Genomic DNA, 15,684 nt, shown 5'->3' on the forward strand with positions numbered 1-15,684 from the left:
TGTGTTGTAAAAGTCTGTTGTTTATACCGTCGAGCCATCCTAGTTAAAACAATGACCTTTTATTGGCAGAAATGTGAGGAAAAATGTCAATCCTACTTACTTTAGGTTAAGAAGTGAATTATGCACAATAAAAAAGTAAAATAAAAATCTCTCAATTTGAGAAAGATTAAGTTTCTTTCATTTGGTCTTTGCATTTTTAAATCAGTGTTACCAGGTCTGTTCACAATATTTAGCTGCTTTGCATTTGTAAAAAAGTAAAAACCCTCTTTGATAACTTGTGAATGAACTTGGATTGTGATTTTTTTCTTCAATTTTAATAGCAAACAAAAAAAAAAGATCAGTAGAAAACAATAATTAAGGATCGAACATATTACTGACATGAGAAAATCTTTATTTGCTTTCCAAAAACCATAACCAGATCTAATTTCTGAAAGGACACGTTTGCTTGTTGCATGTGAAAGCTCAGCCATACGGCAAGCAGCTTGGCAGCCTGTGCAGAAAACAGATCTTATAAATACCAGGTGGTCTTCAGAGCCTGAGAGACCCAACTACTCAATATTAGATTCTCACACTGGTGACAAAAATTCAGTGTGGCACCTTGACAAATCTCTAGTGGGCATTGCTTCAGCTATTGTTCCCCATTAAGCTACACAGAAACTACCCCAAAAAAAGTCCTTCCATGAAAAAGGCACCTTTCACTGTGACTGCAATTTACTTAACTTATCTCACTCTACAACCTTAGCATTGATTTACTGCAACTCCGGACCAATTTTCTTCTTTATAGTGAGAAACAGAGAACTTTCTTTGAATGGGCAGCATCTTACTCAGTTTGAGATAAGATTTATCCTTCTCATCAATAAACAATAAAAATTATACCTCTAGAGGTGAGTCAGCAGCCAGACCATTTGGGGCAACCACGGGTGTTTGTCAACGAGGTTTCCTGGGTGAGAAAATGTCTTATTTTGCAGTTTTTACGTTTCTTTTTGCGTCAGGACAAAACATATCATATCAACTTCTTTCCCAGCCATCACATGTGTAGCATTAGCCTTTCTTTTTAAGGCTAAGCAGTGTGTTGGTGTGAGGAAAAGTAACTGTAGATGGACTTATTGTTTAAGTAGCATAGAACGTAGCTTCAACAGTTTGGTAAATTCTCACAAGTAAAACATGGGATTATTTGTAGAAAAGTAGGATTCTCCACTATTTACAGTCACTACTGCTATGTTCCAGCTTGTTTTTTTTATGTTGAGCAAACAGGAGAAATGTCATTTTTCCAGATAGTTCCAGTTTTTAAGCTTCCAGCTGCTCCAGCATGACATTTGGTCCTCAGCTGTCTCACTCTCATTTGGATAAACAGGTTATCCAGCTCACAGATGATGCGAGCTTTCACAAACAATCCACGTTTATCCTAATTTGATAAGCAACCGTCAAACTGAGCACAGGATCACACAACGGTTGCCAAATATGAAAAATGATCCCAAAATAACACCAGAAGCAGGATGGAATCATTAAAAGGAGGATGGTAAATCATAATAGTTGGTCAAATGTGCAATGCATGAGTCATCTTTAACTATTGAGGTAATAAGCAGCCGTCAGGTGAGTCAGGGAGACAGAACGTGGGAAATTAAAATAGCTTAAAAGACATGTGTGGCGGCTGAATGAGCAGAAGATAGAAAACCAGCTTTTTAATTATATATTAAACTGTACAATCACACAACAAAACAAAAAACTAAACATTCTTCCACACATACCACTTGTATAACTCAGAGTTTGTAGAATAATTCTATCATGAAATTTATAAAAGAACAACTTCCTGTGAGCAACATGTGGCATCTCTGAAAGACCTCCAAGCAAACCAAACTATCAAATTCCTCCAACTAGTGCAAATGAATCACCATTAAGGTAAACAAAAACAAAACCTGGTCACCAACAAGTTCGCCAAAAGGAGAAATAAAAAGTAAAGCCAACAGTTTATCATTTCCTTACCGTCATAGCCCGCTTCCAGCAGCCCAAACTGCTCCAGCACCTTCACAAACACAACCACAACTACCAGCACGGCGATCATTTCCAGTCCCTCCAAGTTCATAGTCAACATGTCGCTCGGGTCACAGCCTGCCCATGGCCGGTGACGCTTAAAAACCCAGTGCACAGCACTGCTAGCGGGCCATTTAGCTCCACTTTAAGAGCCCTGCATCTGTGGCTCTGATTAGAGACCGGCACAAGTCAGAGAGGGAGCGAGGGGGAGAAAAGTGAGTGGTAGAGAGACGGAGCAAAAGAGGGAGGAGGGGGGAGGCAAAGATAAAATACATGCAGAGCTGTGAAGGGAGAATGGGTGAAGGAGAAAGGAGAATGAATGAAGTAATCACATTGAGAAAGATAAATAATAGACCGAAGGGCAGAAGAGAAGATGCATCCTAATGATGGATGATTGTCCACTAATGCTCACTTTCAGTGCAAGTCACCAGTGACAGATGCTAGCAGCGAGATCTAAGTCACAAGAGATTGAGAAAAGCATTGATGTTTACCTAAAATTAAGATGGGTTTGTTTTTATGTTTTTCCAGGGGGAGTTTGTTCCAACATTTGCGACAACCTAAACTATGCTTTCATGTTGAATAGCAGCTGAGTTTTGTTTTCAACAAATTTTTCTGACTGCACAATGTGGAGGCTGCCTTTGGTTTAATCTGGTTTATTTATTTTACTTTATGCCATTATGTTATTTTAGTTTTGCTGTAATTAATCTAAAAGTTTTTGGTGTCAATTTGCCTCCACTCAGCTCCACTGATTTAAGTCAGTCGATTTTCCCAGGATAGGGTTTCATCAGCAGGTTAAAGGAAAAATCTGTAACTTTCCTATAAAATACCTCAAACTAAAATTTCACTGCTTGTTTTGTTCTTTTTGGGAAGGGGGTCACAGAGTGAAGGGGAAGATATGGAGGAAAATGTCCAAGCTGGGAATCCGATGAGAGGACTCAGAGTTTTACAACATCTAAAGTGTGCCATGCTGGTTCTCTTTAACCGATTTCTCAATTCAACAAGTTTGGCAATGATCAGACCTGGGTGTGGCTGACGAAACTTTACAAAGAGGTGGTTAATTATTGTTAATTCATACTTTCACAGGGATAGAGATTGCTTTTCCCACATAGGGCCATATTGATTCGGAAACTATCCTCTTACATTTACTCATGTTGTCTCTGTCTCCTATTATTTTTTTAACAATCTGAAAAAAATTAAGCATGACAAAATAATAAATGAAGCCAGCACAAAAGAAAAGTGTAATGGAGGCAAAAATACATTTCCCCTGTATTTGATAAGTTCTACAATAAATTCCATCAGTTCACCTCACGTAATTTCTACCTTTAGTCAATAAAGCCCTTTAATTCAGCACCAAATTATAATCTGCGAACTAGATACCCAGAGTGTACGACAATCCACTGTGCGTATAGCACATACAGCACAATGGATTTGATTGGAAAGCTCCTTAACAAAACAAAGAAAAACAAAAACAGCTTGCTGTGCTGCCCAGGCTAAGCCTTTATGATCCTCTGTCATTGTCTGAGCTCAGCAAGCCTGTTGCTTTAGAGCACAGGTGTCAAACTCCAGTCCTCAAGGGCCGCTGTCCTGCAGTTTTTAGATGTGCCACAGGTACAAAACACTGGAATGAAATGGCTTAATTTCCTCCTTCTTGTGTAAATAAGTTCTCCAGAGCCTTAATGACCTAATTATTCTATTCAGGTGTGGTGCAGCAGAGGCACATCTAAAAGTTGCAGGACAGCGGCCCTCCAGGACTGGAGTTTGAGACCCCTGCTAGAGCGTGCAACACAATAATCCCTCATTACAATGCTTCAGCTTTGACTTGAAGCCTGATCGTGTGTTTTTAAAAAAAAGTGATGTCTGATTGGCTGGCACACTCTGATTAACAAATCTTTTTAAGCAAGGTCACAACTGAATTTATGACGAACTATATATCGTTAAGCAAGACGGGTCTAATATGATTCATTTTAGTTTTGTTCTGAAACTATCAGTGGTGAGAACTGCTAACTAAAAGTTAGTTGTTCTTACAGTGCAGGGCAATATGACTCAAATTCGACACAAGTCGATAATTATTATTGATTTGTTGGGGTTTTTTTGTTTCAAGTATCCAAAATACTGCCAAACTGGTGACATCACTTTTCCTTTTTGATTCACAATTTCCATTTGTGTCATTTTTTCAGGTCAGTCCATTCCGATCTTTTTTTTTTTAGTTAGCTCCGACCTCCTCAGGCAAACTGTGTGTGTTCTTTGGACGGCTGGTGTCAGCGGACGGCTGGAATTTAATTGCCTAAATTTTTTTGCGACAAACTCCTTCATTTCCCACAATCCAAATGGGTATTAGCAAGTCTGGTCATCTAGACCCATTTCTGCTCTGTTTCTACTTAATTTGTTCTAAGAATTTATTCTAAGAAAAAATTAGGTTAGACCATCTAGTGATCGAAATAGTATTTCTCATTTGTTTATTAGAACCTTTGAAAAAAATTTTTCATTTCAAACTTTGCTATTTTGGGTTTCAAAGCTTTGATTGCAGTGAGTTTATGAAGAGGCTCCTGAATGACAGTTTTTAAAGTTCAGCTGGAGATATAACTCCAGTTTTTTCAAGTGCCTGGTTTAGATAGACTTTATCCTTTTTAAGCAATCTATACTCATATTATTCAATATCATGGATACTAAACATTTCTGGAATGTATACTGCAAATATTTCTCAACATGAGTAGTTTTGGCATGGATCTACAGTGAATCTCTGGATGTTTCAGATTTTTTTTTGTGTGCATACGTTTCTGCAGTAGTTGGCCTTGAACCACAGACGATGGATGGATGGATAAAAAGATACATTAGACACTAAAAGAAAAACCAACTTGTAGATGTGTTTATGCTTCAACACACCTGACTCAAATAATTATGTCATTACTTTTACTCTGGAGAACTTGACTAAGGACACGATTCAGCCATTTGTTTCAGGTGTGTTGGACCAGAGATGCATCTAAAAGTTGTAGGACACAAACCCTCAAGGCCTGGATTTGAAGATCCCTGAAATAAACAACGGGACATGTAAGAAAGTTAACAGTCTTCTTTTTCTTTATGCAGACCTAAAAAACATCTTCTGATCAATTCCAAACATTTCTGGATCTTGGTAGACTGTTATCCAGAGGAACACAGAAAGATCATCTTTTCAAGAGACTTGAAGCGTGTTTTGAATACGCTCAGCACATAAGATCCTCTCAGAAAAGAAGCCTAAACGATGTGGTCAAAAAAAATTCTTTGTGTTTCCTCTGTTTCTTTGTGAAAGCCGAGTATTTGTTCAATATAGCAGACACTGAGTGTGTGTGCTCTGTAAATGAACTATGCGGCACACACAACTGTGTGGGAAGCTTCTCGGGAGCAAAGATTAGAAAGGTGAAAGAAAAATGTTGTAGAAGTCTGCTGAGAGGAGGTGTAGCAAGACAGGAGGCACATCCAAGCTAATAGAATTTCTTTCAGTTTTTCTAACCTAAGAGACCTAAGATTTTACAGTTTGTTTTTTTACATTTCTTTTCAACTCTAATAGGAGAACATTAGCTCATCTCAGAGAATCTTCCTCCAAGTTCTAACATCTGTTCTCCAATCACCTCAGGACTTGGCGCAGGGTATAATCAAGGCCTTGGGCTAATGGTAATGAAAATAATCAAGGTTTTGCATGTCATCATCACACACAGTATGCTACATCAATCAGTGTATGATTGGTGATGAAGGTAATTGCCGCTGCATAGCATTGTGGTGAGCTGGCTGAAGCGGGGGAGCTTGGTTGCTCTGTGGTGTAGGTGGCAATGTCAGTAGCACCTGCAAACTGATTAGATGGTAACATGAGAAAGGTTTCAGACTAAATATGAGAAGGAAGTGACTCATACTAGCAGGAAAAGTGAACTAGGATAATGAAGCGCAGACTGGCCAAGTGATTTACCTATAGAAAGTTAAAAATGAACATTTGAAATGAGACAAAAAGTATGTTCATTGTTTTAATTGCAAGTATTTTGCATTTGATGGTGAGAACAAATAATCTCAGTACTCTTACTCACTGGTCAGTTTATTAATTACAAGTGTTAAATTGCTGAGAACAGGAAACTGTACCTACAGGTACGAAAACTGAGTAACTACAGGATCTGTATTATGCTGCAATAGACAATCCTTCCTGCCCTCAAATATCAGCATCTATAATAACTCTTTGAAGAAACTTCAGTATGAATTACAACCTATAATTTCACTTTAAAAGTAATAACGGATATTTTTTTTTTAATTAAAGGGACTGAAATGCTCCACCCAACAAGAGTATTGTTAGTGATTACATCCATCCTCATGGCCAGTTTCCCCTTTCTCTCAAACTCCATTTGGAGCACACTGTTTAGGAACTCACTGACCAGATTCAAACTAATTTTGTTCTTTGGATAATTCATCAAGTTTCTAGTGAAAGACTAAAGCTGCTCAGATTGCTCTCTTCTTTGTCCTGAACAAGGAATAAACAGAAACTTATAAATAAAACGGCATGCAGCCAGGTAAATCCCTATGTTAAAAAGAAAGTGTTTTCAATAAATCCAGTTACAATTGATTGACCTTCTGGAGACAAAGCACAGGTCAGCAACCTGACACTAAAACAAATGAATGTCTTATTTGTTTGGAGGAACTGTCAACGTAGGCCGGTGTGGCCAGAACTCTACAAATAAAATGGTTAATTCCAAACAAATGTGATTTGAATCGTGTTAAATTCAGGCACAAGTTAGTCTGAAGACAAAACATCTTCCTGGAAAGAAAACACAACCTTATATTTGCTCCTCACAGGTAATCAAATTGAAGAAGAAGAGAAAAAAAGGTGTTTTAACTCTATAGGGAAAACCGCTGACTCTTCAGTATTCTGCTGGGACCAATAAGATCTGAATAAAGTAACTTAATATTCTTCTAAATGTGCTCCGATGCTTCATTGAAATTGATTCATTTGTGCTAGGTCAGATTTAAACAGTTCTAAGTTGCACTAATCAAACATCCCACAATACAAGTAGCTCTTATCTATCAGCATTTTGAACGTCCATTCCTGATGTTCATTCTAAATCCAAATCTCAGCCTCTTGCAGGAAAATCAGTAGTTGTATTTGATTTGAGTTTGCTGCCATCAAGTGGAAACAACCAGAGTCTACAATTTAAAAACCTGTTGGGGTGAACATGTGAAGAAACACTTCACACACTCTGATATTAAAAAAATAACTGATATCATTTTGACACATACTGGTACATCTAAAAAAATTAATATAGCAGAAAAGTGTCATATTTCTTGCCAGACATCTCAAAGTATGACCTATTCATCACCTGGTGATTTCAAGCTTTTATTTTTCACCACTCTAGTGATTATAGCACACTGACAAATCAAAAACAGATGTATGTCAGGCTTCTGAAAAGTATGCACATTTTTATGAGCTCAATACTTTGTTGGGCCTCCTCTAGCGTGAATTAGTGCATCAATAAACCATGGCATGGAGGTGACCAACCTGTGGCACTGTGTTGCTTTGAAAACTGCCTTCAGGTCATCTACCTTGTTGGGTCTGGTGTCTCATCTTCCTTTTGACAACAGCCCATGGGTTTTCTATGGAGTTTAGGTCAGGGACATTTGCTGGCCAATCAAGAACAGGAACACTATGGTCATTGGCAGGCTGAGCAGGTGCTAAGTCCTGCAAGTCAGCGTCTTGTCACAGCTCGTCAGTAGAGGGAAGCATGATGAGCTCTAGTTCTATGGTAGATGGCTGTGTTGACAGTAGATTTCAGAGAACACACTGGACAAACACCGGCACGTGACATGGCACCCAGAGTGGAAACTTTACACTGAACTTCAAGCAACGACGATTCTGTGCTTCTCCATCTTTCCAGACCCTGCGATCTTGATTTTGCAGAATTTACTTTCATCTGAAAACAGGACTCTAGAGCAATGTGCAGCAGTCCTGTTCCTTTTCTCCTTAGTGTGTCGCTGTTGATGACTGCCGTCTGTTCATCTGTCAAGTCAGCAGTCTTCCCCATGATTGTGCATCCTACTGACCCAGACTGTTTACAGGCTTGGAACACCTTCGCAGGTGTTTTGAGTTAGTTAGCTGATTGAGGAACCATGAGTTTCTATTAATGATCTTTTTCATAGTTTTCACATTTTCTGGGAGGGAATTTTTGGCTTTCTTTAACTGTGAGCCATAATCAGCAATATTTCAAGAAACAAAGGCTTGGACTATGTCACTAAGACTGATAATTCTAGTTTCCCTTTCTGAGATGACTAGCAAGAAATATTGCAATTTTACACAGTATTTTATTTTTGGAGATGTACTAGTACTTTATTGCCAGAAGAGTTCTATCATGTACATGGTAAATCATTTTACAGTGTATGACGTTAAGACTTCATATTGTTTTCTGGGTCCAATTTCCACAGTTCAGTCAGTTTTTGTGGAATTTAAAGTAAGTAACTTTAGGGATAAAAAAACAAAAGTTCATACATTTATTACAGACATTTCTACAATAAGGCTTTCGATACTAAACACTAAAAAAATAAAAAATTACTAGACATGAACAGATGGACTTAATTTTAATCAAATTGAAAGTTAAGAGTCCTATTGTCTCTGTACTTGCTTAATAAAGTCATATCATTGGAGAAATGATTCCAGCGAGTATCCTTTAGGTGTTAAAATTATTTCTTTTTTTTCAACTGCATCAGCAAAATAAAAAAATAAAAAAATCACACTTTTTCACACCAAGCCTTGATATCTTGGTGTTGAAGAAGTTGGATCACAGCTGCTGTCATTAAAACAAGATTAACTGTGTTACTGCATGTAACAGTGAGAGTAAAATTATTCAATTGGAACTGGACTTTTCTGGCACCATTTCACAAGTTGTCTTCCTTTCTTTTTTTTTTTCTTTTTTGTTTAAAGTTACTCAAAAACTTTTAAAACCAACCAAAATACAAATGTAGCACAGGCCAACAAATCTGTTTTGCAGGAGTGATTACTTAATTATATACATTCTGCTTAATGACTGTATAATTTGTTTTCTGAGTGCAATGCTGATAACCCTTAGCTGTCTGACACCAGCTGACTTAGAAAACTGAACTAAAACCCAAACCCTATATTGGCTACTTCGTAATGTAAAAGATTATTATTATTTTCAATAGTGACAGTCTCAACGCTACCATCTTGTTGCTTCTTCCCATGAAAATTGCTTTAACTGAGATGCCAAAGAAAGGGTTGGAGAGTTGTCTCTAGCTCAGGGTAGCGTTGACATCCACCCCCAGTCAACTACGTTGTGTGCTGTCAATTAGCTGGCTAAAGGGAATACTGTCACACTTTTCCCTTCATTAAAAGTCAGACAAAGTGGATAGTTTGGAAATATATTTGCCCATGACACATGAGAGTTAGTGTGTTTGATGGTCTAATAAACTGGCAGTGTGGCAGCTTATCTGGCTGAATATGTGTCAGCTTGTAAGATTTGCAATAAAATATTCCTGTAAAGACATATTTACAGCAAACATATGTCCATGTCCAACAAAAAATATATAAATGACTTATTAATTTGACTTTCATTTAATTGTATTACAGTTTAAACAATGTGTACTGTTGATTTCGATTGATTTGTGAATCTCTAGCAACACAAAGAGTATGGAAAAAATATTAACATGTACAGTATGTTCATATTTAGTTACTATTATTGGTATAAGCAAGGATTTGTTTATGGTGTATTTCGGAAATCTATTTTTTTCTTAAAAAATGGCAAGGCATCAAAGGTTCAAAGAAAAACTTTAAAAGAGCTTCAGAAACTGTGAAGATCTATTGATTGCATCCCCCTTAAAAGTCTGGCTCCTTGAGGTTAAAACCTGAAAAAATGAGGCACAACTCAAGTCTTTGTAGTTGCATGTTTTTCAACTGTAGTAATGCATTCAGGCATTTTAAACTCCATCTAAATACTTAATGGCTTATGAAAAACATCACTGTGGGTAGAGCGTGTCTCCAATACACTCAGTGCTGTCTGTTTGCAGAAAGTCAATTCAAACACTTAATTTTCTGAGCATCCATCTGTAGCTGCTAAAGGGACACACTGAATCTAAATGAAGCTAACCCTACAACTAGCGCACAGAGCAATGGCAACATCTTCAGATGAACCCATTTGGACCTGGCATGTTTTTACTAAATGCTGTTCTTTTTTATCATAAGCATTATAGTGATGCTAACACCAGGACTGCATCCTCAGGTGCAGTGGATGGTCTTCATGATGACTCACTTTTCTATCTACCAATACGCAATAAATTCAGTCTGGAGGAAGGCAAGACCATTTTTATTCACCCACAGAGCTCATCTATGCTGATTGCTCATCGCTTCTAACAGAACTATCTTCGTTGTGCTTTAGGAATGCAGCGATAAAGGCTGCCCCAAAATATCAGAGCAATACTAAAAAAAAAAACTAGTCTGAACATTTCTAACTCTAGAGCTACTGAGTGATATACATGTAATCATTTTAATAACCATCACACTCATAGTATGCATTATGTCTGTGCAATTAAAAATTAAAGTACTGATATGAGAATCTAAGGACTGGGGTCAGGACCACAGACAAGTGATCTAATAATAACTGAAACCTCCATACAGAAACCAAAGCAAGTTTCCATCCAGAACTTGGGGTTAGAGATGCACCAGAAGATCGCATAGGGCCTAGAATTTGTCCAATTTTGAGTTTTCTGACAGAAACTCAGTACTCCAATCTTTAAGTGAATGCACCACACAGGTGATGGTAGCAACAGCATTTGTAGTGGATGTTGTTACTGATAGCAAAATATTTTCTAAGTTGTTTAAATAAAGTCTAAAAGGAGAAAAGAGATGTAAAAGGTAATTTAAAGGAAATTGTATTTTCTGTGAAAGCTCAGGAAGTCATCCCTGATTCTCGTATCAAAAATTAAACGGTATGTAACTCAGTGGACCCTCAGTGTTTGTTTAAGCTAAGAATCACAATAAAGGGTTTTTAGACCCCCCTCTAAAAACGCAGATAATACCCTTTAATATTTTAATATTTCAAACACCAACTACACCAATATCAATTAATTCAAACCACTGAAAGCGTCTCATCACTGCCATCAAAGCTAACATTAACAATCTTCCTTATTTCTGCTTTTAGGGGGCACAGCCAATGAGGACCCAGGTACATTAATGGCAATCCCTGATTGGAAACGCCAGCCAATAACATGTCAAGAAGTATTGCTTCTACATATAAAAATAAACAATGCCTCCTCCAGAAAATATGCAACTTTTTTGCTAAATATTTTGGAGTTACTTTACACAGAAAAAAACATTAATACTGAACCTCAAATAGTCAGTGACCCACTATCCTTTTAATGTTCTCATAACTGATTTTGTTATGGTTCAAGACATCTAAATCTCCTAAAATGAGTCAAAACCAAAAGGTAGGTCAAAGTTTCACAGAGATCAGAAATCAGCCACTATGTTCTGATCAGTGAATCTCTACCTGTGGTGTGTCGCTGCTTTTCTTAAATTACATGTGAAGTTAGCAATAAAAAAAAAAGCAATACGCGATGAAAGAGCTCCTTTTTAAAAGGGCAAATATTACATGTTGCTAAAATCAAGAATAAAATCAAAATTAGAAAGGAAATTGATTTACCCCCTGCTAAGTTTGTTTCAAGAAAAGAGTGTCCTGAATGTATTCAAACGCCTTGAGCTTTTTCACCTTTTGTTACATAACCTCAGCTTCAGTGCAGGGTACTGGGATTTTATTTGCTACACCAACACAAAGTCATAATGTGTTGTAAAGTGAAAGAACAGGAATATATTGTTCAATTTTGACCATTCTTTCTTGCAAAATCTTCTCAATTACTGTTACTGGATTTTATCAGTTGTATCAGATCAAATGGGGACTGAATACAAATGGTTGATACACTTTTATATTCTATTTTTATCTGTGTAATTGGTATTCCATTTAACCATTATGCTCTATTTTGGTTTTCACATACAATCTCAGTGAAAAGCACTGGAGTTTGTAACAGAAAACAAATACTTAATGTCCACACTGGCTAATAAAAACACTTTTTTCCCCCAGCAGAAAAATCAAAAATTTTAAAGCAATTCCAATTGGATTTCTGAAGAGATCATTTTATTTTTGTTAACATTTGTTCTGTTAAATTAGACTTCAGCCTTTGCTTCAGTGGAAAACTGTTTTTTTGATAAATGGCTGCACAGGAGATCCAGCTTAGTGATTTATCCAGAAATAATTAAGGAGTAGAAAACACACACCTCATATCAATAACTACTCTGTTTTTATAGGAGTCCATAGGGCAAATCTCACTGGTCAGTGGTTAATGATGCGATCTGCATCAATAGGCTCATATCTGCTAAGATATGAACAATAAATTATCATGTGAATGCTAACTGTTCTCTCAATCCTCAATCACACCAAGGCACTTCTGAACAAGAGGAGTATTTCTGTGAACAGTGTTGCATGTCACAGATGGGTTGGAAGAAAAATTAATGAGATAAATTCAAAGTGCCTTTGGCAGACAGTCCTTTTTAAATTTTACAGTCATTATTTGCCTTTGACTGAAAGACTTGGGGTCTTTTCAAGTTCGAGGAAAGCAATAATTGAATTTAATTTTAATTTATGCAGCGCTAATACAGCAAGTTCAGCTCGCTTTCTCCGTGGTTGTTACAGTGAGCAGAGGGTCAGGAACAGCTTATATAACAGACGATTGTTGTATTCCACCAAGCTTTTCCTGTTTTTTTGTGTAATGTGATCAGATGGGGCAGTAAGCGAACATGGGAAATTGGTGGGATGGCTACCTTTAAAGTGACAGCTGCTCTCGCCGTGGTTGGCCACCGTCTTCAATCAGTCCTGTAAACACCAGAAGGCCTGAAAGGAGACGAGGGCCAGCAACACGCAGCAAAACTGGACAACCCAATCACCCCTACGAGTTACCGCCATTAAAAATTCAACCGAAAAGGCGACACCGAAAGTTCAGAGTTTGCTCTAAATTCAGGCAGCTGCTTCTGACTGACAACATTTCAGAGTGGCGACGTGACTCATACTGTATTTAATGTTCTGCTGCTTCCATTTGAGCAGCTGAGCGTACCTCTCTCACTCCTACACAGATTTCAGCTCATAACAGCTCCCAATGACACAAACAGGCAAGACATTTTAGATGATTGAAAGCGCAAGGACAAACCCACCACAGCAGCACCGGCAGGTCTCTTATCTTCGGGGCATTTCACGCACGGTGGGAACACTCACAGCTGAGCCAGAAGAGTTGGAGAAGGTTACAATTTGAGTAGGTGCTTATTGGACTATCATTTCTCTACACAAGGATAAATGCAGCAGGAGAAAAAAATTAAATTATTTCAAACCAGAGTGGGTAGAGAACCTGAACTGCAAGCTTTTAAAGAGTGAGTGTATTATTTGCCTTACATGGTGTGAGGCAGAGTGCGACACCATTTGCAAGCATATAGAAAATTCTATTTTCTATATGCTACAAACCCATGCAAAGACTGACATCATTCTTTAATCGTGTATAGGGTTGAGGTCACCAATCAATCAATCGGTTACACTTTAGTTGCTGCAGGTAGTTTTCAAGCTGATTTTACAGTAAACGTTTAAGCTTACAGCCAAAATAGTTGTACATAAATATTTAAATAGTCAGTATTTTTTGTCAGGTAGTAACGTTAGCGATGGTGACCGAGTGAACCACCAATAAAGGCTTACAAATGTTTATTAATAAACTATACTGTGTGCACATTTATTAGAAAAATCTTCTTTTTGGGAATTATTTTTTATTAATCAATAACTACAGTGCTCTCGGTTAATCCAAAATGTTAATAAATTTCAAACATGAATACATAAACTAAAAGTGAGGTTAAAAGTGGGGCAACTAGTGCATAACGATTAAGCAAAAAAAAAAAAAAAATAAGGACGTTTTCCTACCTCACTTTCTTATTTTCATCTAAGTGAGAATTATAAACAAATCTCAATACTTTCCAATAAACATTTCAGACCTCTCTCTCTCTCCAGTAACAGTGATCAGACTCTTTCAGGGATTCTGACAGTTTCTTGAACTTTTGACTATCAACTTTTTGTGCAGCAGCAACCGCAACCTCTCACTCTCTGTTCAGAGAGGCTGTTTTATTTCACTGGAAATCTCACACTTAAAAAAAGAAAACTGTCCAGAACTTCTCAATTGGGTTCAGGTCAGATGGTGGCCAAGTCGTACATTTTTCATATTTAATATTTTTACTGGCTGGCCACACAGAGGAGTACTTGGATGCATGTGATGGAAGATTGCCCTGCATGAACATCATTGTCTGATTGAAATATGCAGATAGTTTGAAGAAAGTCCCTTCTAAGAACTGGACGAAGGTTTGGGAGATTATTTTGAGCCCATATTCAACCCAAAAAGGTCATAAATCATACCAGCAAACATCAGTACCCCACCTCCATCTCGCTAGCATTTGATTAAGAAACTATGCCTAAAAATAATAATATAGTTAAAATACTTGAAATTCATTTGCTTAACAATTGTGCACACAGCATTTTACATTTTATTTAACTGATTGGAGTGACATTTCTAAATCTTACTCAGAAATTAATTTTATAATTTGAGAGTTGAAGTTCCTGGCTGGCTCTAGAAATGTGCAAGTTCAAATTACTTCAGTAAAAAAAAGTCATTTTAATTAAGTGCAATTGTGGGAAAAAGACTACCTTCCATAACCCAACCTTCAATGTTGCTAGTGTTAGTAGTTATTGTTTAATCTTAGGACTGCTTTAGCCATGCTCAGAAAGTTCCACCTTACAAATTGTATTATGTTAATGTGATAAATATCACCACCTTTTGCCTAAGCATTAGAATTACTGGTGACCTGTGTAAATGTCAATCAACACACTGTTTTCTAATTCTCCTGTACAAGACATATCTCTCCTGTGTGTGTTTGGATAAAAGTCAGAATAACCACAACTTGCTAAAAAACTTAAATAAAAAGCTATTGGAAAAATAATACAGCAAAATCTGATCATTTTATTCAAAAAACCCCTCCGTTTAATCTGAATGACACATTCTTACTGCATTACTGTAGAACAGTAGCGTTTTCACTCAAAGTCAACAAAAACATCAGACTCCGACACCTGCCTGTACAAGTGAGAAATGATTCATTTAGTTTGCTCTATTGGTGAAAAGATAAAAAAAGGTTCATTCTTAATCTTTTACTATCTTGTTAAAATCCTCTCTCATTGCTGTGAGCCTAATATTGTGGATCGTCTTGTGAGCTGAATATTTCTTTACATCCTCACATTGTTGTAATGCAGTTTCAGTGTTTATATAACAGTATATTCATTTTTTTAATTGTTTTTTAATTTTAAATATCTAAATTAATTTTATATTTGTATTTTAACAGGGTTTTTATAGCCATATCTATTTTTATTGGCTGTTACTATAAAACACTTTCATTTAATAAATCTTTACTACTTTTACCAATAAAGCAGAGCAAAACAAGTTTTGAAATGGTCATATTTGGATTTTATCTGAACTTATTTTTACATTTCCCCCAGTAATTAATAGCAAACAATGTTTGTTTGTATTTTTTTTTATTTTTTTTTATTTAGGGATACCAAAGAAACATGA

At 36.8% G+C, this 15,684-nt stretch overlaps 1 protein-coding gene across 7 annotated transcripts in view; it reads right to left on the bottom strand.

Annotated features, from left to right (window-relative positions):
* Positions 1–15,684, bottom strand: part of kcnip4 (potassium voltage-gated channel interacting protein 4) — a 163,570-nt gene that overhangs the window by 62,547 nt on the left and 85,339 nt on the right. Inside the window, exon 1 of one of the 7 annotated variants that reach the window (XM_023347145.1) lies at positions 1,984–2,147. The exons of the other annotated variants lie outside the window; for them this stretch is intronic. Within the exon in view, the coding sequence (XP_023202913.1) occupies positions 1,984–2,092 (109 nt within the window). The 5' untranslated portion in view covers positions 2,093–2,147. Of the gene's footprint in view, positions 1–1,983; positions 2,148–15,684 lie in introns of those variants that run through there. 7 annotated transcript variants of the gene reach the window in all.

This window comes from Xiphophorus maculatus, chromosome 14 (assembly GCF_002775205.1).
Source record: "Xiphophorus maculatus strain JP 163 A chromosome 14, X_maculatus-5.0-male, whole genome shotgun sequence".
Lineage (NCBI taxonomy): Eukaryota > Metazoa > Chordata > Actinopteri > Cyprinodontiformes > Poeciliidae > Xiphophorus > Xiphophorus maculatus.